The 23,077-nt window shown below is 56.4% G+C and overlaps 2 protein-coding genes across 7 annotated transcripts; one reads left to right on the top strand and one right to left on the bottom strand.

Annotated features, from left to right (window-relative positions):
* Nucleotides 1-1,061: 1,061 nt before the first annotated feature.
* Nucleotides 1,062-19,584, top strand: GNG12 (G protein subunit gamma 12). 6 transcript variants are annotated; one of them, XR_006939991.1, is made up of 5 exons: nt 1,062-1,203; nt 6,049-6,135; nt 7,681-7,738; nt 8,395-8,513; nt 17,049-17,077. XR_006939991.1 is itself a non-coding variant. In XM_015291094.4 (5 exons), exons 4-5 carry the CDS (start codon nt 17,070-17,072, stop codon nt 17,939-17,941), a joined length of 222 nt encoding a protein of 73 aa, XP_015146580.1. In that variant the 5' UTR covers nt 1,062-1,097; nt 7,681-7,738; nt 8,395-8,494; nt 17,049-17,069; the 3' UTR covers nt 17,942-19,584. The 6 variants fall into 6 exon arrangements, 5 of the variants coding, with proteins under 5 accessions (XP_015146580.1, XP_001234703.3, XP_015146581.1 ...); XM_015291094.4 differs by lacking the exon at nt 6,049-6,135 and adding an exon at nt 17,816-19,584 and having other exon boundaries at nt 1,062-1,097; nt 8,395-8,494; nt 17,049-17,165; XM_001234702.7 differs by lacking the exon at nt 6,049-6,135 and adding an exon at nt 17,816-19,584 and having other exon boundaries at nt 1,062-1,097; nt 8,395-8,494; nt 17,046-17,165.
* A 1,909-nt stretch (nt 19,585-21,493) lies between these two features.
* On the bottom strand, nt 21,494-23,077 carry GADD45A (growth arrest and DNA damage inducible alpha). Its single transcript, NM_001044678.2, has 4 exons — nt 22,926-23,077; nt 22,730-22,831; nt 22,423-22,636; nt 21,494-22,258 (listed from the first exon to the last, which is right to left on the bottom strand). The coding sequence occupies exons 1-4, from the start codon at nt 22,967-22,969 to the stop codon at nt 22,145-22,147; spliced, it is 474 nt and encodes a 157-aa protein (NP_001038143.1). The 5' UTR covers nt 22,970-23,077; the 3' UTR covers nt 21,494-22,144.

The following is a 23,077-nucleotide window of genomic DNA, read 5'->3' as shown; positions in this document are numbered from 1 at the left end:
AGCACGGGGCACGTACCGAACCTCAGCTGTTGGTGTCCTCCTCAAACGTCACAGAAATGGGCCTGGCACAAAACCAGACCTTAGCCAGATCCCACTGCAGGCCTCTGAGCACCCAAACTGCAGGCAGCTCAGGGCCCGCAGCGCCGCACCCTGCGAGCTGCAGCGGGCCGGGCTGCTGGGACGCCGGGCAAGCCCTGACAGCCGCCGGGCCTGCTGCACCGTGCCACGCTCATGCAAATGCCATGCAAAGCTCCGCGCTGCCCTGGGACACACCGGGTGAGCCGGAGAGACCGGATCTGGCGGTGCGGCCCTGGAATGGAGGAGTCCTGTGGAGCCGGGCTGGCGATGGCATCATGGAGGAGCCAGGGATGGGCGTCTGCAGCTGAGCCTCCACTGGAGGCCACCACGGCCTGCTGTGCTCTGGGGATCGTCCAAATGTTCCCTCCCATTCCGCCCTCAGTGACTGTGGGCACTGAGTGAACTTACAACACGGAGCTCAGCACTTGCTCAGTGCTTCTCCAACCAGGACAATCTCCAGTACCTGTCTTACAAACTGAGGTATCCGTGTCTGAAGTTGGAACTGAACCACAGAATCATCATTCCGGTTGGAAAAGCCCTCTGGGCTCCCCAGCCCACCCCCACTGCCCGCGTCCCTCAGTGCCGCAGCCCCACGGCTCCGAACACCGCAGGGATGTGACCCCCCCGGGCAGCTGTGCGGTGCTGAGCGCTCTTTAGGAGAAGAAATTCCTCCCAGAACCCAACCCGGCCGCCTTCCGATACATCGGCATTTCTGCCCGCAGGAACATCGACCCTCCCGACAGCACCGCTACAGGACAGAAGGCGGAGGAGGGACGCAGGGGGGAATCGTTTTCCAACACGAAAGCACTCCTTCCCGCGAGCCGCGCGTTCCCCGCCAGGGCCCACCAGGAGCCCGCAGCTCCGCGGAGCCCTCGGGGCAGCGCAGGGCCGGGCGGCCGGGACGAGGCCTCCGGGGGCCGCCGGGCCGGGTCGGGGCCGGGCGGGGCGAGCGCGGGCGGAGGAGGGCGGAGCGCGGGGCGGTCGCCCCTGGAGACGGCAGCGGGCGGAGGACGGCGGCGGTGAGCGCGGTCCGGGGGCCGAGGGCCGGGCGGCGGGTGGGCCTGGTTCGGGCGGCGGCGGTCGCGGCGCTTCGGGCCGAGTTTGGAGCTGTTTGGCTGCCGTCGGGTCGGGGCTTTTTCTTTATTGTTCTTTTTCCTGGGTTTCCCCCGGGAGCGCCGCTCCGCGCGGCGGGGCTGCGGGGCCGCATCGGGCCGGGCCGGGCCGAGGGTCGGCGGCCTCGGCGCCGGGCCGTGCGGGCGGCGGGGCCTCCCCCGGCCGGCGGCCCGCTTCGTTCGGTTCTGAGCTCCAGCGGGCCGCGGCCGCTCGCTTTCGGCGGAGAAGAAAGAGAGCCGCTCCCGCCGGGCAGCGCCTCGCGGCCTGCGTGGGTGGAGCGGGGCGGCCCGGCACGTGGCGCTGCGGGGACGCGGCCTCGGCGCCGTGCGGTGCCCGGAACCGGAGCGCAGCGCGGGGCGGTGGGAGCGCCGCCCTGGAGCTGCGCGAGGCCGCGGGAGGGCGCGGCGGCCCAACGGAGGGTGAGAGCCTTCCCCACCCGGCGCGGGGCGCTTCGTCAGCCGGCGTCTGTACCGGCTGAGGGCTGCTGAGGGCTGCTGGTGGCCGTAAGTTGCCTGTTTGCGTCTGCCTTGGTTGAGAATTCGTTTAGAAATCGGACGGGGTGAGTAAGTAGTGGGGCAGCTGTAGGACGTTGTGCTGCTCCGGTACCGCCGAACGCGATTAAGGGATTAGGATGTAGTTAATGACTTCCCAATCCCGTATTTCAGCCTCGCGTTGGATGTATGGCGGTAATTTAGGGTATCTTTAATCGAGTGCCAAAGTGGCAAATGAGTTCTAATGGACAGCCGCTGGTGGGGCCGGAGTAGCGCCGTGGGGCGGGCTCGTGTCATGGCACGGCAACGGGACCGGCTTTACTTGTGGTTGGCGACCCTGCACGCAGCAGGGGGTTGAAACTGGGTGATCACCGTGGTCCTTTTCAACCCAGGCCGTGCTGTGATTTACCTGCTAACAAAGCCTTGGTGTTAGGAGAGGCACTGAGGGCTCCAGCAGTGATGGGCGCTGGTTGGGACCGTCTCTCTGTCTCGTGGTACGTTACAGCACGTGCTGAGTTGTGTGGTGTTTCAGGAACTTTGTTTCGAATGCGTGTCCCTGTGGCTGTGTAGCAGCTTTACTTTCATGAGCACTGAAAGCGCATTTCTCAGGCTGTGTTCCTCGGGATGTTTGGAATATCTCAGCCCAGGTCATGAGAAGCTGCTCTGTGCCACGGAGCTGTGGGAGATGCAGGCCCACAATAGCTCTGGAAGCACTGAGCCCGCGGGGGAGCTGCCCCGCACCGCAGCTCTTCCAAGTGGGAACGAGCTTCCTGCCCAGGTCCCGGTGCAGCATCTCCTGAGTAGGCTCCGTTACAAAAGCAAACTCTAATTGCTCTGGAAGCTCTTGGTGCGGCCCCAGAAATCACTGCCAGCCTTCTCGCTTCATCCCTGCACTGGAGCAAAGGTTATGGGTCGAGCCATCTTCCTGGGGCAGAGGAAAGAGGTACTTGCTAAGCAGTGTGTAATCAGCTTGCTGTGATGATGTTGGCCAAATGATTTAGCTGCATTCTTAGAAAGATTGTGTTTCTGCAAATTAAACGGTCGTCTGCGCTTAGCAAAAATGCAGAAATGAGTGGGGCTCTCAGCTCTCCTGGTCTTCCGTAGAAAAGCCCTTCTGTCGCCGAGATAGGGATCAGTAGTAAAGCTTTCATTGGCTTTAATGAAAGAGAGTTCCCCAGATCTGGAAAGTAGTTGCAGAGTCGCCATTTCTTGGGAAATTGAAGCTGCAGATGTTTGGTGGCTCTCGGGATTTGCTCCGAGTTAATCACTGCTGGAATCGTGCAGCTGTTTTCTGCATTCTGTCACGTTACACAATGAGCCCCAGTTTTTCCAGAGCTGGGTGCTCGTGCTGCACTCAGCACTGTGCTCCCCTCTGACATCCCCTTCTTTCCGTTCTCCACAATAAGCTGTTGAGGAGATGGGAGGGAGGGAGAAGAGAAAATCCTGATGTCTGAAGGGGAAGTTTTCACTGCCTGTGTTGCAAGGGCTGATGAGAACACTGCAAAGAGCGGAGGTGGTGGCAGAAGTCCTCGGAGCCCCAGTAGAACTCTCTGTTTCCCCCCTGTCCAGAGAGTCCGACAGATCCATATTTTTAGCTTTGTTTCTTTGAACGTTCAGTAAAGCAGGCGGCGTGTTTATGTTCAGCTTCCTGTCTCCGTGTCAGCATCTTGGCATGTGATGGAGTCTGAGCGAGAACCGGAGCGCCTGGATGTGCTGAATGATGGAGGGCAGGCTGCGTGCCGATGGCTGCTGGGTGTTGGGAGGTAGAATGGCCTTTTCTCCTTGCTGGGATGAGAACTGAGCCGTTTGCACCATCGCAGTTCCAAAGCTGCTCTACCCGTGTGGAGGACCTGAGCTTTAAGTGGCTTGTTATCAGAGAGGGGGGTGCTTGGAGAGCAGGTGTCGATGTAGGATTGAGGATGGGGAAGAAATCAGTGGGTTTCGGTGCTTCAGGATGAGGGGAGCAAAATATCTCCTGGCAGTCGGAGTGGGATGGTGTGAAATGGAGTGTCATGGGATGGGATGGGATGCAGTGCAATGGGGGGGACAGGGAGCGATGAGGTGGGCAGCACGGGATGGGGTTTTGCAGCAGGGCTCGGACTGCTGCTCACCCTGGCCACAGCTGTGGCCCCACACTGCAGGAGGGGCTCACCAGAGTGGGCACACGTCAGCCTGAGGGTTCTTCTCATCAGGAACCAGTGGATATCACTGCAAAGGGAAGACGTGGGCTGAGCATCAGGGAAACCTGTTGTTGTGAGTCTGGCTCGCGGAGCAGGAATAGCTGTGGCAGCACTGCTGCGTGGGTGGAAGAGCCTCACAAGCGACGGCTCTGCCCCGACAGAAGGGTGTAGAACTGGATGCAGTGCTGGCCATCTGTATGATGTGCTTTGGGGCCATGCATCTGCTGCGCTCCTGGCATGTTTTGGTGCTGCCTCCCCTGGGCTTTCCTCCCTCCTGTGTCTCAGGACGGCACCAGCAGCCAGCTGGAGGTGGGCAGCACTGCCACGCTTGGTTCCTCCATCAGCAGCATTACTGAGTACAGAGGCTCTTTGGCTGTGAAAAAAGCAATCCTTTGGCCCCCGGTCATCTCAAAAGTATTGCTACTTCCATGCTCTATGTCCCAGCAAGGCTGCAAAGCTCTCATAGCACCACTGTGCTTGTACGTGACACACACGTGCTGATGTACATATATGTACATTTAACATGGGTGTATTTGGCAGAAACAGGCCTTTTAATTGTTTATCAACGTGAGCTTCAATTTAAAAGCAATTACAGCGTAGAAAGTCTGTCTGCAGAAAGGCTTTTCCTGGGCTGTCTGTCCCTAATTGGACATGTTTGGATTTCTGTCCTGTTTTGTTAGGTCTCTCCGCTTATGTTTTCTCAACAGTTGGTGCAGCCTGCAGTTCTAAGATGTGTGATGTATCTGTGTATACCTTTTAAGTTAATAAAAGAGAAAAAGGTTCTTTGCAACGTCATTAATCACTGCAGGGAATGGCCAGAAGTGTTTCCAGAAGAAAATTTCCTTTCTGTTTTTTTGAAAGTGAAACCGGGCAGATACAACAGAAGGCATTTACACTCACTGCCGTCTCACAGCGCTGGGTGAGGAGGTCTGTCCCGGGCTGGCTGGCTCTGCTTTGCGTTCAGAAAGCAAAGCTGTGGGGAAGGGTGCTGTGCAGCAGTGCTGTGCAGCTCTCCCTGTGCTGCTGCTGGCATGGAGGGATGCTGCTGGCACGGCTGTCCCTGCTGGCTGCGGAGGGATGGAGAGCCGGTGCTTTGGGTATGAAACCTCGCCTGAACAGCACTGTTGTGCTACTCGCATGCTTGCTTTGTAAATGATTATTACTTGGTAGGAAATGAGGAGTTGGTTGGGACCGAGCTGCCCGCTCCTCCTCTGAGTTACAATAGAGCGTCAGCTTCAGACCAGCGTGGTTTAGACAGGCCGGTGCAGCGCAAGAGCGGGTAAGGTTGTGTTTGTGTGTAAATTCGGTTTATTACCGAGCTCATAAAATCCTCTCTGGTATCTCGCAGCATGAGAATTAAACCTTAGAAGGAAGAAAAATGCACGTCCTGAAATGTCAGGCGGCAGCACATCGGTTCATGTAAAAACCACAGCGTCTCTGTGCCCCGCTGCCCCGAGCACCGGCAGCAGGACGCCGTCCCTGCTAACAGCGCTGCATGGGAAGGCCTGGGGCAGTGCGGGGCAGTGTGAGGGGTGGGGCTGCAGCCGTGCAGCGGTGATGCAGGCATCCAGGAGGGCTCATTTCCGAGTCGAAGTCACAAAGCAGAGAATCCCCAGCTCGGTTTGTCAGGAGACGCGTTTGTCTCTCAATGCTGTGGCTGCTGAAGTGCAGCGGGGAGGTTTGTAGATGAAGCCAAAGAAGCGGGGCGCTGGGGCTGAGCAGGAGCTGGGCTGCTGGGCTGCTGGGCTGCTGGGCTGCTGGGCTGCCTGCGCCCTCTGAGCCTGCGTGGAGCTGCTGTGAAACCCGGGGCCTCATCCCTGGAGCAGCGCTGCTCCTGCGGGAGCCCTCCCAGAACTTCCTCCTTTCAGAGGAGCTTTTGCAGTGGAAAGAAAGACTCCTCCTCTCACTTCACTCTTTATATCCCAGCCTGTGGCTGCTGCTGAGCCCCGGGCCTGCCTGTGGCCGTGTGGGTTCCCATCCTCCCGCACCACAGGCCTGCCCTTCCTTCCAATGGCAGCTTTGTGTGGGCCCGAGTACCGAGGCCTTATGGCTCCGTAGCAGAAAGCAGCCCGTGATTTATGAGCCCTAGTTATTTAAAGGGTGCTCCCAGAGCGTGGTTTGTTCTCTGTCAGGAAGCAGAGGTGGGTAGATTAAAACTTTTCTAACTTTTCCATAATGGTTTTCAGGGCTGTAGGACCGGAGCTGGCCGTTGTGTAAGCAAGCAGAAGCGAGTTTTCATTAGCAACTCATTTTGCACGGTACAGCCGTCACAGGTATGTGCAGGAGGGCTGCGTGCTGCTTGTTCTATTTCCTTGCTGTATGCGAGAAGCACGAGGTCAGAGCTGGGATAGCGGGGACCGCCCGCAGCTGGGCTGTCTCTGGTTTGATGTAACTCATTCTTCTACTCTGCACAAGGATTCTAACAGCAGCTGTTGAGGTCTGGGTGCCATCTCCAGTGTGGGCAGCGGCGTGGGATTTGCTGGCAGAGCCCTCCTGTTTGTCCCCTTGCTCTGCAGGTCGCGGTGCGGCCGCTGCTGGGGCTGGCACACTGAGGGCCTGCCTTGTGTCCCTGCAGCCTGGGGCTGGCAGCACCCAGCCACCCACTGCTCCATGCAGGGCTCTGGGCCAGGGCACCCTGCCACTGGCAAACGGTGCTGGTTTGTCATCCAAAAAGTGTCAGCGCTGATCCTGGGTCCTGCCATGCCTTGGTTAATGAGTTATCCGTGTCCCAGCTGCTTCCTCAGCTCAGTAATGCCCAGTGCCTGTGGTCAGTAGTTTGCAGCATACCTGGAAGGTGATGTCTGTGCAGAGATACAGAGTCGTAGAACTTGGCACTGTAAATGATAGGAAAGGTTAATACACCAAATACTAATGAGAATTAGATTAGTAATTGCTGGTTTTATGGCTTCTAGCATGTACTACACACCCAAGAGTGTACCTCTGGGTGTGCTGCACTGAGCAAATCACAGCCTTCGTGCAGGTCGGATATTTGGAGAAATGTCTTCAAAGAGTGGTTGGGCACTGACACGGGCTGCCCTGGGAGGGGGGGGGGGGGGGTCACCATCCCTGGGGTGCTCCAGAGCCGTGGGGATGTGGCACTGAGGGACGTGGTGGGGGTGAGCTGGGCTTGGGCTCAGAGCGGGGCTCTTGGGGTTGTTACTCCTGCAGCTCGGCACGGCTGCTGGGACGTTAGCAGAGGCTCCGGGAGCGTGGCTTTGCAGCACGCCTGGGACTCTGCTGTTTCCTTCCCAGAAAGGGAGGGACGCGATTTGCCTGCAGCTGCAGTTGCAACACAGGTGACAGGCGGCTGCCCGTGGCTGTGTGCTGTGCTGGGAGTCCGAGGGGCTTCTCCTGCCCCTGGCTGCCCGACGCGGGGGGCTGCATGCCTGCTGCATAGAGGGCCCCCTGCGGTAAAAAACGGCCAGCTGAGGTTCTGGTATTTATTTGACTTTAATGCCAAACGAGCTTCGCTCCAGTGGTATGTTGATGTCATTCTATTTCTTCCTGTTAACCCGTATCAAAATCTTGTAGTCATGTGTTGGTTCCTTGGATCAGAGCGTACTGGAAGGGAGGGGGGGTGCGGGGAGGCTGTGGGCTGGCTTCTGCTGGGGGAAGGGGGGGGCAGCCATAGGGCCAAGGCTGTGTCCTCAGGAAGGGAGTGAGCTGGGCAGAGGGCGGCCTGAGGCAGCGTTCTGTGGAGCTGAGCTCAAACTGAAATAGTCTTTGTGATGAGGATTGAACCACAAGTGGTCACCCCTTTTTGCTCTGACTTTCTTACGCGATGAAGTACTTAATGTTTTTATCTGACTTTGTTTCAGGGTCATTGCACAAATAAAAGCCAAGCAAGGCAGACGAGTTACAGGACTGCCTATGTAGGTAAGTTTCCAGCACTGGGGAAAGAAATGCTGTTTGAAGGGTGTTACCTCTCCCCCCTAAGTCAGGCTGTTCCTTGTTGGCTACATCAGTTAGCTAGAGGTAGCATGGAAGCCTCCATAAGTGTCTGTATTTGCTGGAGTATGTTTGTAATTGTTGTCTGACTGTGTCGGAGTGCAAATCCTTCTTCCTATATTGTCCCTTTCCTTGGAATAAATAATCTGATGAATTCTGGTAGCCACACCTGCATAGTCATAGAGCCTTACGATCATTAGGGCTGGAAAAGCTCTCCCAGCTCCCGAATCCCACCCCGTGCCCACCGCCCACATCCCTCAGTGCCACATCCCACGGCTCTGAACACCCCCGGGGGTCACCCCCCACCCCTGGGCAGCTGTGCAGTGCTGAGCGCTCTTTGGAGCAGCGGTTCTCCCAGTATCCAGCCTGACCCTCCTCTCACACAACGTGGGGCCGTCACCTCTCATCCTATTGCTGAAACTGACCCCCACCTCACTACAGCCTCCTTTCAGAGAGTTGTGGAGAGCAGTAAGGTCCCCCCTGCGCCTCCTCAGCTTTGCAGCCCTGCAGTGGCTCTGACCCACCACCCAGGGAGCTCTCAGCAGAGCATCTCCCCCCAGCACTCACCATTTTATCTTTTCCAGACAAAAGAATTCGCTGAAGGCCACGGAACCTGAGGCCGGGCAGCGTCTTGTGACTCCCAGTCTGGTGCTTTGACTGCTGACTGCTCCCGCTTTACATGCTGTAAGATCAACAGATTTTGGTACAACCAGAGTCCTTCTGTACTTTGTGTCTTTTTCTCTTGTAAGCAAGCTGGGGAGTGCTGTGTGGAGGAGCGAGTCCCTTCCTAGGAGAAGGGGTACCCCAGCTTAGTAGGGCGTGCAGATTGCCTTCACTGACAGTATCAGCCTGGAGGCTTTAAAACAACACTGCTCAGATGTTTTTCAAAGTAACCTTGATGTAGAAGTCAGCTTTCGTGGCTTTCGTTTATACTAAAGATAGAAAAAGTCCAGTCAGTAAAAATACGGGGTAAAATGAAAGCAGGTTTTTCCGCTATTCGTTTCCCAGCAAGTAAATTGGGTTTGACAGAATCATGTGTTTGGAGGCTGACTTTGAGATGGAACATAGCTGTCGTGCAGGCTCGGCCAGCAGGGCTGTCCTGGTGGAACGGAGCTGGTGGTGAAGGAGCGCATCCTCACCACGGTACCCAGAAGGATACATTCAGTTGGATTTTTGTTGGGGATTGGTATGCATTTCAGAAAGATGGGCTGATGGGGAGGCTGGCAGGATTGCTTCTAGTTATATAAAAAAGAACACTTTGAGAATTTACAGTTGAGAACAATCTCGGGTATAGGTTATGTGAAGAAGCAAGCACCAGAGCACTGTGTTCCCTGCGTTAGCTCTGTGCGTGCTGTGGGTGTGGCTCACATTTGAACAGGCACTTGTTTGGGCTGCACAGGAAGGCGGCCTGCTCAGAACAGCAGCTTCTGTGCCCAGCAAGAAAGAAAAAAAGAAAGATGTTGGGTCTTCTGGGGCACCTACACTGCAATCTGTGGGCTAAATCCCCAGGCATCGGCATCCTTCACTGAGAGCACCGTGTGCTGCGTGCTGCGGTTGATGAATTTCTTACCTTTTCTTCACAAAACCGTCTTCCTTTCTTTCCCTGAAACCCAGCTGTTTCGAGTCTGCACTGAACTTTTGCAGCGTGACTGCAGGGGGCGGCGTTCGGGCATTTCCCTGCTTGCCAGATCTCATTTCCCACCGCGTTTAGCAGAAGGAAGGCGCTCGGTGTTCCCTCGCCAGGCATCTCACCCTGCCTTCCGCTGGGTGTCAGTGCGGCCCCGTGCAGCGCAGTCTGTCCATCCGTGCAGCTGGGCCAGCCCAGGCCGTGCGTGCCGCCTGCTTCTGCCCAGCAGGGCAGCTGGCTGTGGGGGGGTGCTGGCCGGCTCCTTATTCGTGTGCTCTCTGATTAGCGTTACCCTCAGCGCGGCGAGGTCCCTATGTTAGAAATACCACCACGGTTAGCTTTTGTAGTGCTTTCTTTGAAGGTTATTTCAGTGCCCAGCCACGGTGTTTAATTCTTGGCACGCAGTCACGTTGCTTTGGGTTCTGCAAGTCGGAACAAACCCAGCGTGGAGCAGCCCTGACTTCCCACAGGAAAACCAACTGCAGCATTCGAGTCCCAGCCCAGCCTGCAGCTTCCTTGCTCCCACGCAGGTGCCCGGGCAAACCACACGTGCTAAAGTGCTCGCAGCACTCAGGGAGCCTGCACAAACTGGTGAATCCTTGGCACTGCGTGGCAGGCAGCGGGGCACGCAGCGATGCACGGCAGCTATCTCAGGTGTCACAGAGGAGTAAGCAAAATTGCTGCCCTCAGAGGTAGGAGCAAAGCCCTGGTGGGGTGAAAGGGTGCTGGTGGTGGGGTCACTGCAAAAAGGTCTTGAGGGCAAAGCCGGGAAGGAGCAGGGAGCTGGTGGTGTGCTTGGGCTGGTGGGGCCTTTGTGGTCAGTGGTGACGTGCAAGAGGGAACCCGCTTCAGGCTTTGTGAAATGCCTGGGGAGACTGCAGGACAGGACGTAGTTTGTAAAACTGCAGTGTTTGCTGTGGAATCACCAAAACCATAAACAGTGGATCCCACCGTGCCGCTTTGCAATCGATCTCGGAGCAGAAGTGCTGCCTTTGGCCAAGCACTTGCGATTGGCAGCCCAGAGAAGGAGTGTGCCCACACCTGCTCCTGGACCTGTCCAATAGTTCCTCCATCCCAATGAGTGTAAAGGGAAAACATTTCTGTGTTCCAGCTCCCAGCGCATGGCCTCTATCAGCCCCTCACATGGCTTTTGTCACTGTAAAAGGGAGACATGCTGGAAGCTTGCACGTGCAGGTTAGCTTTAATGTCAGGCTCACGCTGACCCCAGCTCTGGGCTGCTTTATTCATCTACAGTTTTGAGATGTTCAACTTAAAAGGTATCTTGTTTTGAAAGAAATACTAACAGGGCACCGGGCTGAACCCTTCTGCAGCTGCTGTAGCCTAGAGCTGCCTTCGCTTAACGAGCGAAGCACAAGCCGTGCAGCACGGAGCAGCTGTGCAGCACAGAGCTGCCATGCCCGGCCGAGCTCCAGCAGTGCTGCTTTAATTACATCTCACTCAGCAGGTGGCCCAGCACTCCTAGATCCAAAAGAGTAAAGAAGATAGATTGGTCTTTAATTATCCCAGCTGGAGCCCAGCTGCAGTGCCCGCCACGTACCTGCTGAGGCCGTTGTTCTGAGCGCCTGCTGTATTTTAACCTCCTTCCTTGCAGCCTGTGGAAAGAAGTAGGGCAAAGTCTTAAAAACAGGGATCTTGTAGGGAATGGGGTCAGCCCTGCCTGGCTGTGGCTATTTCTGTTCTTATTTGTTAAAAAACACGAGCATACGCTCTGGGAGAAATGTGCTCTGGATGGTTCATGTGTTTTTGTAGTTAAACCTTCCCGTGGCCAAGTGTGGCTGGTGAGTTTCCTCCTCTTTTAAAGATCGTTATTTAAACAAACCAAAGTCCTCAGTTTTCCATGGAAGAAGGTGTTTTCCCCTAAAGATGAGCTAAGCATTCCCACCGGCCTGTTTGGTTTGCTCCTCTCATTTGTTGACTCTGCTGCTAATGCAGGAGCCTTGGCCCAGCGTGCGCTGCTGCGAGTGTCTGGAGAGGGCACGCAGCCTTCTCGTGCCTGCTGCTGTTTGCACCTTTGCCATCATAATTCTTTCCACTGCTGACAACCTTCAAACAGAAATGTGTTTTTTCACCACTGAAAGGAAGGGTTTATGTGATGAAGGGGGAGCGGCGGGTGCTGTTGGAAGCTGAGAGCTGCTGCTTGAGCCTGGTGAAACCCTCCTGCTGCTGGGGTTCCCCGCGTCCCTGCTTGATCCTACCCCATGCTGCGTGCTCAGAGGAATTGTCAGCATTTCTGTCCATGGAGTGCCTGGCCGTGCCCCTTTGGAGCAAGGCACGTACTGAAAAATGTTTTTCTGCGGCAGCTGATTTCACCCTTTCACAGTGGAGGAGTGGAGGAGCGATAAAACCCAGAGCAAGGGTAGGGGCAGCGGATGGACAGGGCACGAGGTGACCACGAGCGCGGGGCAGTGTGTGCCGTGGTGCTCGCTTGGCAGTGGGTTGTGGCTGCTGGAGGCCAGGAGCCCTGCTGGTTCCTGCAGTGGAAGCTGCTGCACCCTTCTGCTCCTGCGGGCTCTTGTATTGAGAAGGGGAAAATCAAAGCTGTGTGGTGTGCTGGAGGCTGGGAGCGAAGAAAAGCTCGTCCCGATGGCACAGTGAATGCTGTGCTTTGGTGAGCCCTGTGCAGGGGGAGGGCTGCAGGCAAAACTTGCCCAGCGGGTGTGGAGCATGGGCACAGGAGCTCACTGCTTTTATTAGAGCAGCCGTAGCCGGAAAAAATAAACCCCATCTGTTTTCAGACATGGCCGTGCATGTTTTCAGAGCGCTTCTGTGGAAATGCTTTGGTCTTGGGTAGGATTGCTGGGAAAGGCTGTTGATGGGACTGATAATTTGGTCTCTTTTTAGCTTGTGAGTCAGACGGCGGCGAGTTGCACCGTGGCTTCAGCGTGGCAGGTTTCCCTCATCCCGAACTCCGGTCCTGCTGGGCCCTTGTTCTGCATGGCCACTTGGGAGCACTTTGGGGACCACAGGCTGTCACCTCGTGTGTGTCCTTGCAGCAGCAAGCCACGTTCCTGTCCAGGTGCTGCCACGGGGCTGCGAGAGATCACGCTGCTAATGCGTTGTGTCCTTGCTTGGGTGGTGTGCAGAGCAGCCTGTGCTGCCCTTCCGTGCAATCTGTTGTATGTAACTTCAGGCAAATGCAGCCCACAGGAGATCACCCAGTTTGAGATGTTTGCAGCAGCTTATTTATCGCGGTAGTTGCCAGGAACTTGGAGGGAAAACAGTGTTGGGAGATGACCTACTTGTATATGAAGCTTTCTGCAGAAGAGATTTGGTAATCTTAGGAGGACCATTAAAGTAATGCTGCATCTGTTTGTTTGGAGATGAGGAAACGTGGCAATTTAATTTTCTAATGTCATGTTTTTGTTTTTTAGGGATCTGATTTATTAACAAAGCGAGTCAGTTGGGAAAATAAGCCCTGCAGCTTCCCTAACGAGGTCACTCCTTGAGCCAGGGCAGGGGTTCTGGAGAGGCTCCACCCGCTCCAGTGGCTAAAAGGGTCATGGCCATGGGAAGCAAAGGCAGAGCAAAGCCAGCCTGCCCCCCCTGCAACAAAACGAGGGGGGAACGTGTTATATTCTAATGCCTCGGTAACTGGTTTTCAGGTTTTTTTTGTCTTTAAAAAGTGAAATACTGAAATCTTACTCGTCAGGGACACAACCATTACTGTGGGAGAAAATCAAGGTCTTCCTTGTTTGGTTTGCTTTTTCTTTCCACTCTGTAGCTTTTCAGTAGAAGAAATGAAAACTGTGGAGTCTGGGATCAGAGTTAGGGCTCAGGCTGTAGTAGATCAGTGCTCTGTATCCATACAGAGCTGCAGCTCTCTGTTCCAAAACGATGATATTACCGTGTTGACTTTGCAGTGTGCCAGCAGAGCTCCTTATCGCTGCAGCAGGTGTGCTGCTTATCAGATCCAGCAGTGTGAGCGAGAGGCCCTGCTGGAAGCCTCTTTCTTCACTAAAATGTGAGTGTTGGGCAGCGGGCAGCTCCAAGCCACGGCCATCCTCTGCATGGTCATTCTGCAGCAGAAAAGCTGGGCCACCAGCTGGCCCGCATGCTGCACATCTTAGCTGGCCTGATCTAAAACAGCTTTGGAACAGAGCAAAAAGCCAATGAGAGATGACACGTTTCCAGAGGAGCAGTGTGTTGGTGTGATGGAGTTCTGCTGCTGCTGCACGTCCCAACACCGGAACCACGCGGAGCAGTTGCTGCTCTTGGGTCTGCCTGGTGGAGGTACAGTGCTACTTGTGCATGGTCTGGTTTAACCTGTTGTGTGATCCCGTACTCCTGGGCCATCCCTGACAGATCCTGAAGGGCTGTTTTGACACGTTTGGTTTTGTGGGAGGCAGGGAGAGCTGGGTGGGGGCAGCGCTCTGCTCCTGCACTGTGCTTCCATCCTGATCGAAATGGAGCCTCCAAAAGGAGAAGGGTCTTCCAGTTTCATACTGTGTTCTTTGCAGAGCAAGTTCCCAAAGCAGCCCACGGTCTCAGATTCGTTACCTTTTCTTTGTGGTGCTCTCTCTTTCCCAGCAATGATCTGGATGCGAACCTTTGCAAACAGATGGTGACTATTTCCAGACAAATGTGTTTATGTCCGTCAGCTTTCCCATTTCTCTTGAGTAATTTGCAGGTTGAATCACCAACCACGCCATCAAAATGCATTTTAATATTTGAGTGACGCCAGTATTAGCGCTGCAGGACGCTGTGGGGACTGCAGCTCTGTGATTAACAGCAATGTGTCCGCAGTGTGGTGTTACATGCAGCCCATCTGAATCAGTGACAGGATTTGTCGTGCTGTTCGTGCGCAGCATTTTGGACACCCGTGCATCCCTCCTGACCACTGCAGCACGCACACTTGGCTGCAGAGCTGCTCCGGGAGCGCCGTGCCCGCCCTGCTGCCCAAGCTGACTCATTGCCCGGCTCTGCCACCTGCTGCCTCCCTGCGTGCCTTGGGTTCAGGCTGGAACAGGCTTGCAGCGCTGCAGGGCGAGTTGCTGTCGTGCAGAGCACCCTGCCTTCCCTCCTCCCCCAGCAGTGTTCAGCCTGCATGCACCGGTGAGGAGGGGCTGGTTGTGGTCTGTAGCCCCGTGCAATTACTGTGACTTTGCAGACACCAGGAGGGACTTTAGCCCCACTGCACGGGATGCAGCCTCCCCCAGGAGCCGTGTTCCCACACCTGTGGGAAGTCTTGCTTGGGTACTGGCAGTGTGGGCAGCAGGCGCAGGTAGGGCTGCACAGCCGGCACAGCCCAGCTGCTGCCTCCCCTCCCTGCAGTCACCGAGGTGTCCTCTGCTCCAATTTCAGGAGCTTTGTTGCAGCTTTTGTCCTGCTAACTGCACGCAGAAGCCTGGGATGGAAGTGTTTAGAGGAGTGTGTGATTTGTGCTGCAAATGCAGCAACCGAAAGCCCTGCATGCTGCCGAGCGCTTCTTGGTGCTGTGATCTTTGCACTGGCACGGGTTTAAAGACTCTGAACTCAGGGAACTTCCACATTTCCCCTGGAATGGGTCACTTGGAGCACATGCAGCGTTTGAACCAGTTCTGTCTCATGCCTGTCTCCTCCCAGCCACACACCTGCAAAGCAGGCTGGGGAGCCCAGGAGCTGCCTGCTCGGCGGCCACGTGGCTCTGTGCACATCAGAGAGATTCATGACTATGTTTTCAATACCTCTTCCAGGAAGTAAGTTTCTAATGCTGCCCAGTACCAATTATTAGATCCCTCCTGCCTGCGTGCGAGCGGGAGGCATCGCTTGCCCATTTGCAATAACAAGCTGCTGGACGGGACGGCCTCCTGCATCCTGCTGCTGCCTGCTCCCTGCCCAGCAAGGCAGTTTCCCAGCTGCTGGATGCTGCGTGCAGCCCCAGCCTGCGCTCACTGGGCTTGGGGGGTTCAGCAGGGAGAACAGCAGCTCTCTCTGCTTGTGACTCACCGCAGGGGGTTTCGAGGAGCAGCCGGAGTCAGCTGCAGGTGGCCAAGCACGAAATACCTGTTAGGACGGCACTCACAGTGCTTCTCACCAGTAGATCATAAGATGCTTAAGAAAAAGTTAATCTCCTTAGCTTTGTTAATAATTTAAAGATGTTTTTAATGGATATGGGGTTGAAATTATGTTTTCTCCCAGTCAGCCAATGTTGTCCCAGCTGCACTGCGGGCTCAGTTTTTGCACATAAGCCATTCCTCATCTGCTCAGTGATGCCCCGGGCAGTGTGCTGCCTGCCAGGGCAGCCAGGGCAGGTTGCAGCCCCCCCTGCTGCGGAACTTGCCTGAGTTGGGTAGGAAGGGGCTCACTGAGCTTCACTGAGCCAGCACCTCCTGCGGGAGCTCTTGGCTTTTTGTTGTAATTGAAGCAAGCAGCAGCAGGACCAAGTCTCGTGTCCCCAGCGCCCGGCTCACGGGCATTTTAGGATAGGCAGGAGCATTGCTGCGTGGTGCAGTGAGTTGTTAGTAGGGGAAAATGCTGGGAGGTGTTGGTGTGGAGGCTGCTGGGTGCTGATGGCGTCACGTCTTCATTGGCATAAAGTGCTGCTGTCGGGGGCGAGCTGGGCATTAACACGGCAGGGCCCTGCAGGAGGGACAGGAAGTTTGGAAGCGCGGGCTGTGCCAAAGCAGGGGCTGGTGCGCAGAAATGCTGCTCTCAGCACACGGAGCAGTGGGAGGAAAAACAGCACTCTGCCCTGGCCAGCGTGTGAGTAACAGAGGCCTGTGAAGAGAGGCTGCGTGCGGCCCCCAGAAAGGTCACATTCAGCTGCCTTCGACTCGAGCCCCCGTGGTGCTGTAAATGATTTAAGCACGGCACCGCGGAGCCAATCATTCTGGAGGGTCTGTGTAAAACAAACAGCGGAGTCTGTGCGTTGCCAGTGCTCGCGTGCTGCTGCACAGACGGGTCTGACAGGGCAGCGCTGCCTGCAAGCAGCTCTGAGCTGCTGGCTGCCTGCTCACAGCTGTGCTTGCAGGGGGCTCTGCCATACCTTCTGGCCAGGACCTGCTCAGCGGTGTTCCCCAAAGCGCCGTCCCGGTCCCTCCGTGCAGCGCTGGGAGCAGGAGGGGCTGCACCACCCCCACTGAGCTGCTCCGGCGCAGACGTCTCAGCACTTTTGAGCCTGGCTGGGCTCAAGCTGTGCAGGGCTGGCAGCTGTGAGCAGTGACAGCAGCAGCATCCTCCTGCCCTGCTGGGTAGCAGCCAAGCGCCGCCCGCAGCGGGGTCCCTGCTTTCCCTCCCTACCCGCAGCAGCCAAGTCCTGGGGCTGTGCTTTTTTTTTCCCCCTGCTACGCCTCCATATATGGCCATATGGGAGCAGACAGCAGCTGGGAGGATTTCTGTGAACTTTGGCTGTTGTTTTTTTGCCCCGGGATGTTGTAAAGCTGCCGCAGACCTGGGCCGGCCGGGGTGGGGGCCGGCAGAAGCGCCGCGCTGCGCTGGAGCTCAGTGCAGTCTCTCCGGGGGTGTTCGGTGCCGCTCAGCTGGCAGTGCTGTTGTGTACAATAAGACCGATGCCCCCCCCCCCCCTTCTTGCAGCTCGCTGTGCCTTTGTGGAGCAGCAGCACAACGTGCTGTGCCGCCTTTGGAGAAATAACGGCTGTTTTTTCCCAGCAGAGCATCGCCGGCTCGCTGAAAATGTCGGGTAAAACAGCCAGCACCACCAACAACATAGCTCAGGCCCGGAGGACTGTCCAGCAGCTGAGAATAGAGGCCTCAATAGAAAGAATAAAGGTGAGAGCACGGCCTTCCCCAGCCCCTTTTTCTCCTGCTTTCCCCAGACAGACACGTGCAGAGGGGACGCAGTTCAGATTTTCCCCCATTTTGGATCTCGGTGTTTACGTTTCAGCCTGGAAAATCTGCGTGCTAGTAAGTCATTCTTAGCTGTGCCTGTGGAGGCTGCAGGTGCCCCAGCCCCGGAGGTGCCAGCAGTGCAAACTCAGAAGCACACACAGCGAGGTACCCTTTCTTGGTGAAGGGTTATGCAAGGAGAGACCATATTTAGTGTTCTAGAAAGCGTTAAGTCATCCGAGGACACTTGTGTTTATTGTCCCCAGCTTTACAGACAATGAGTTCCTTATTGCAAACCTGCTGCACGATTTTGAGCCCTTCCTGTTTGTTTTTGGTCTTCTGCAGAAGCCCTGTACGAGCAGAGCCATCCTACTGCCTCGTGTCACAAACCAGTGCCAGAGCAGCTGGAGGAGCTCCCCGCTGCGGATAGGGCTGGCCCCAGGGCGAGGCACAGGGCTCTGTCTCCTGTAGGAAATAGGGTGTGGGCTGTGAGGTGCTGGTGGCCCAGCGTCCCTCCCTCCACGCAGGGTCACATCCGTTCCTATAGCCGGTTATGGGGAAACAGTGGCCATCGTATCTTCTGTCTTCTGCAGGTGTCAAAGGCATCAGCAGACCTAATGCTCTACTGCGAAGAACACGCCAAGAAGGATCCGCTGCTGATGGGCATCCCTGCTTCTGAGAACCCATTCAAGGACAAGAAGACGTGCGTTTTGTTATAGGGGCACCGCAGTGCCCCCGCAGCCCCCCGGGGCAGGGCAAGCCGCAGGCAGAGGTGTAGGCAAACGACCTGTAAGGTACCTGGTATTCACTGTCCTCTTCTCACGTGTAGAAACGATCTCTTAGGCTTTCTAAAGCATTTCTTCTGCTCCCAGTCTCCGGTAGGAAGCGAGGTTTCACACTCAATCACTTCTCCCTTGGCCAGAGGAGCGGGGTCCTGTGCGGAGCCGTGGCTCCTGCTCCGCTCCTGCTGTGGCCTCACACACACACACACACACACACACACACCAAAGCTGCCCGGCTGTGCTGCAGAACAGAGCCGGGCTAAGAGTTGGAATCCCCATTATTAAACAGTGCTGGTGTCACACTTGTTGCAATCACGTGTGTACGCAGAGCGGGGCCTCCCTCTGCAGCATGCAGATGTGCGTATGTGCACGTTCACTCTTAGAAGTGCATTATCGAGCAGCAGCTACCTTGAGAAATGATGGTAGTGACTGCTGGTTTTAATACCCCGCTGGTATTAAGAGAGAAGCTGTCCAAAGAACCAGAGGCGACACGCTCACCGTCGGTGTCTCTGTGGCTCAGAGGTGTGGTTCTGCCACCCGAGGGCTCATCTGTGATCTGTGCAGGCGCTCCGAATCTGCCTCTTTCCTACATCCCTTCTTAAAGGGGAAAAAATGCCAAACTGCACCCAGTCCGTGGTTGTGCAGGTGTGCCGGGGGGCCTTTCCATCGAGGAAGTCATTTGATACGTATACATCATAAAAAAGCCCTTGTGTGTGTGTATATAAATACATATATATATAAACTTTAATAGAATATTTATACAAACATGGCATATTAACAGCAGACTTCCAGGGGACTCGCAATGATTCTGCCTTTCTCTGTAGCCGTGGCCCAGGGCTGGAGCTGTGAGCGGCCGGCGCTGCGCCCTCCTGTAAGGATGCTTACAGGACTTATTAACCACTTGTAATTTACTGTCTTACGTTGCCTATTTGTCATTTCTATATTAAATTATATACGCACTGTTGATAATATATTGAAAAACTATATATTTGTTTAACGAGGCTCTTTAACAAACAGCTCAAAAGCCTGAACGCGAGGCTGGCAGTGAGAAAACTGCACTGCTTACTCTGTGCTTACCTTCAGATTATTTTTATAATTAGACTATTTTTCTAACGACGATTTCCAAACGATAACGTAGATCCATGCTTATTTGTTCCTTTTTTACTGTGTTGGAGTCTCATTTTGTAACACATCTCGTTAGACGCAGCCGGGGCGGCCGGCAGGGGCATGCACGGGGGCCGGGGGCTGGTGCTGTAGCCCAGGTGCTGCTCCTCCCAGGAGCCACCAGCGCTGGTCAGAGCTCCTCACCCCACCTGTGGTGCTGGATCGGCGGCTGGACTGTTGGATCGGGGTCTTTTCCAACCAGAATGGCTCTGTGCTCGGTGTGTGTGCAGGCCCAGTGGTAGTCTAGCTTTGTCCCCGTGCTGTTTGCGAGCCGGGTGCCGACACGAGGTGCGGCGGTGCTGCTCCTGTAGGCTGGAGCTCTGCCGCCTCTCGTCCCCCCCACCCATAGCGCCATGCCCGCCCGGCACACAGGATGCTTCCCTTTGTACTTTCTAATAAAGAAGTCGTGGCACGGAGCTCCTGGCTGCTCGCTTTCTGCTCGCGTGGAACCTCCGGGTGCTCCCCCCGCTGCAGTGGGGCTGCGTGCGCCACGGGGTAAAGGGAAATGCCTCCCTTCAGACCTTCTCACCGCCACGTGTGCTTCTCTACACACCGAGTGCGCTTTCGTGCCATGTTGACGTCCTCGAAGCAGCGGGCAAAGGTTTACATCAGCATCTCCTTCATTCCCGCTTATACTTCAGAGAGCAGAAGGGCCGTGTGCGGGCACAGGGCGTCTGTGTGTGATGGAAAACACTGCACCGGTTCTCCTTCAGTGTTTGTCGGCTCAGACAACACCTGAGAGCGACAGTGAGACGCTTCTGCTGGCGCCATCGCACAGCCTTACAGCTCATCTCAGTATTGCTGCGTGCAATGTATGGGGACACATATGGGCTCCAGCGGTTACGTTTCTGTGCGCATCTTTGCTCTCCCACTGTAAATGCTGCACAGGAGCTGAACTCTCAGTAGCATCTCAATAGAAAAATGAGAAGGGAGAAATGAAACCACGGGGCCCTTGGGGGCAGGGTGGGCGCTGCTTCGGTGCCCCCACCGGACCTGCTTCGTGCCTGGCACTGCTGCTGTGTGCGTTGGGTCTGCCTTCCCCGCCATCCCAGGAGCCGGCCTGCTGTGCAGCTCTGCTTCTCCGCAAGCGTGATGTTGCTGCTGCTGCTTGATCCAAAGGGGAAAAAAGAAGTTTGTGTGCGCTGTGGACCCCTGGTCAAGCCATGGTTCTGTTGGGGGGAGGAGGGGGAGTTTGTTTGGTCTTTTCCCCCTTTCATTTTGCTGGTTTGCTTTGCCAAAACTGACTGTACTCGGACTTGTTGTTCTCGTCTCGACATACTTTGGTTTTGAGTCAAAGGTCCCGTGTTGGGTAGCAGCCCGGGAAGGGAGGCCGTTCCCCAGCGAAAGGCTTTTACCTTTACACGTATGTGTGTCGATACGTACACGGAGATGGATGGGGTGCTGCGGGCAGCCCTGGCTGCGTGCCGGGCTTGTGGGAGCCAGGCCTGAAGCACGCTCTGCTGCAGCCCCCGGGTGAGCAGCAGCCTGTGGGGCCCACTGTGGGACAAAAGAAGCGAGCTGCGCTGGCACGTGTTTGGGGTCAGCTGCGCTCGGGCTTTGCTGGGTCCGTGACATCTGCGCTCCCAAAGCACCGTGCGCCAGAATAAGGCATTTTGAATGCAAAGGGAGGAGGCAGCACGGAATCAGCGCCGGGGCCGCGTTCGCTTTAGAAATGCTGACGCCGACCACAGGCTGTAATCACAAAGCTAAAAATAACGCGTTTGGGAAGCTCCCGCGTTGGGCAGCCCCGGGCTGGGCTGCAGTGGGGATGCAGAACGTGGGGGCACGGAGCGGGCGATGCTCACGCCGTCCCACAGCAGCAGTGGGGCCTGGGGGCGGGGGGGGGGGGGGCTGCTCTTCGGGGGCAGGGGAGGGATTGCTGCCCGCTTTGTGTGCGGCAACAACAACGCACGCAGCTGCTCGTGGGCCCTGCTGCTCCCCCCTGCCCGGCTCCGAGAGGCACAGGGAGCAAAGCCGGGGGGGGAAAGGGCTGCGCGGTGCGGGGCTCAGGCACCGGGGCTGCAAAGGGAGCGTTGGGAAAGGGGTTCTCGCACCAAGCAATGGGATTTCCCCAACTTGGAAGGAGCCCCAGGCCCTGCGGGGGCTGTTAGGGCAGCCGAAACGCTTCCTCGCGTTTGAACTACGCTGCAGAGCGGCGGCGCTCAAGAAAAATAAATCGCATTTCCTGCAGCACGGCAGCAGCTGCTGTTCCATTTGCTGTGCTGGGAGGGGCCGGGAGGGAGCCCAGGTGCCATTACGGGAGCGGCGCAACAGGAGCCGAGGCCGGGGACTGCGCGCAGCAAAGCACAACGCAGCACCGAGGAGCAGAGTCAAAACTTTATTTCCAAAAACAAACCCCAAAAAGCCAAAGCGCCGTCCCGTCTCCGACCATTACATCACTGTGGCTGCTTTCAGCAGCAGCTGAAGGACGTGCGGCTGTGGACCAACTGCTCGAGGGTAGTCCGGTACTCAGACCTCAGAGTATAAATAATTCTTTTCCATCAATATCATAAAATAACTTATTATATATCTTAGCATTAAAAACTCGAGAATCAACGTCCCCCCAAAAAAGACAGTGAAATCGTTTGCGAAGCGTTCCGATTAAACCTGTTTGGAGCTCCTCGTATGGGATTTCAACCAGAAACTGTCAAGTCGCACTTGAAAAAGAAAAAGCAGCCCAAGGGGCGGTCGGCATCGCGGTGTCCCCACCCCAGGGATGGGGGTTGGCTCTTCCAGCTCCGTGCTCCTCTCCAACGCCTCGGCGGTCAACGTGACATCAGCTTAATTATCATTAAATCCTTTTCTTTTTTTTTCTTCCCTATTTTTTTTGTGTGTGTGTGTGTGTGTGTGTTGTGTGTGTGTGTGTGTGTGTTTGGCCTCCCTCCCCTCCCTCCTGTCTTCTTTTACGGGGGTGGAGGTCGATGGATTCCTGAGCAACGGGTTGAAAAAAAGGATTTCGTGAGCTTCGGGCCGCGGTCACCGTTCGGGGAGGTTGATCACCGGCACCCACTGATCCATATAGCGACTCTCCCGGCAGAAGCACATCAGCTGACTCAGCGCTGGATCCTTCCATTGGGAGGCGTGGGGATTCTGGAGAAAAGGTGGGAAAATGCTGGTTGAGCAAGAAACCCACTTAAATAACAGCAGATTTGGTCCCGGGGAGGCTCCCGAGGCCGAGCCGTCGGCTCAGCCGACGGCTCGGCCTCGGGAGCCTCCCCGGGACATTGGCATTGAGTCATCAGCAATGGACTCACCGTGACCAAGACGCAATGGAGATCAGTGGGTGGTTCAGGCCCGCCGTCGGGAAGCAACAACTGGGCCAAGCGAGCCGGGTTGCTGACCCGCAGGATGTTGATGTCGTTCTCGCAGCAGAAAGCTTGGATTAAAGTGAAGTGGATTTGCAGAGCCGCGTCTCCTTCTTCTTCCTCGTCGGCGGCCAGGAGGCACAAAACCACGTTGTCGGGGTCGCTGGATGGAGGGGGGGGACAGCGGGGTCAGCACCGGGGGGCACCGGAGGGGGACCGGGGGTTGGGTGGGGGGCGCTAAGAGCGGTTCACTCACACGTTGAGCAGCTTGGCCGCCTCGTAGACACCCAGGGTGAGGCTCCGCTGGCTCAGCGCCTTGCTCAGCACCTCCTCCAGCGCGTCCCCCGCCTGCTCCATCCTGCACACGCACACAGCCCGTCAGCACCGGGGCGTTCAGCCGCCCCCTCCCTCGCCACGCAAGTTGCTCCCGAGGAACCCTCCCCGGCTCCTACCTGCCGGCGGTGCGCTGGTCGCCAGGCAGCTCCTCCAAAGTCATAGTGCGGCCGCGCGGAAGGGGAGCGCTGCCACCGCCCGGCCCGGCCCGGCCCGCTCCCGTCCGCCGCGCCGCGCCGCGCCGCTCCGCTCCCTTCTCGCCGCTGCCTCT

The sequence above is a fragment of the Gallus gallus genome, chromosome 8 (assembly GCF_016699485.2).
Source record: "Gallus gallus isolate bGalGal1 chromosome 8, bGalGal1.mat.broiler.GRCg7b, whole genome shotgun sequence".
NCBI lineage: Eukaryota > Metazoa > Chordata > Aves > Galliformes > Phasianidae > Gallus > Gallus gallus.
The sequence above is the reverse complement of the archived record's forward strand: the minus strand, read 5'-3'. Positions and strand labels throughout refer to the sequence as shown.

Coding starts and splice junctions, on each gene's coding strand:
- GADD45A (NM_001044678.2), bottom strand. CDS start 22,969: ATGACTTTGGAGGAGCTGCCTGGCGACCAGCGCACCGCCGGCAG. Junction 22,832..22,925: donor GACCAGCGCACCGCCGGCAG/GTAGGAGCCGGG, acceptor GTGCGTGTGCAG/GATGGAGCAGGCGGGGGACG. Junction 22,637..22,729: donor GCGGCCAAGCTGCTCAACGT/GTGAGTGAACCG, acceptor CCCTCCATCCAG/CGACCCCGACAACGTGGTTT.
- GNG12 (XM_025153146.3), top strand. CDS start 17,070: ATGTCGGGTAAAACAGCCAGCACCACCAACAACATAGCTCAGGCCCGG. Junction 17,166..17,815: donor CCTCAATAGAAAGAATAAAG/GTGAGAGCACGG, acceptor TGTCTTCTGCAG/GTGTCAAAGGCATCAGCAGA.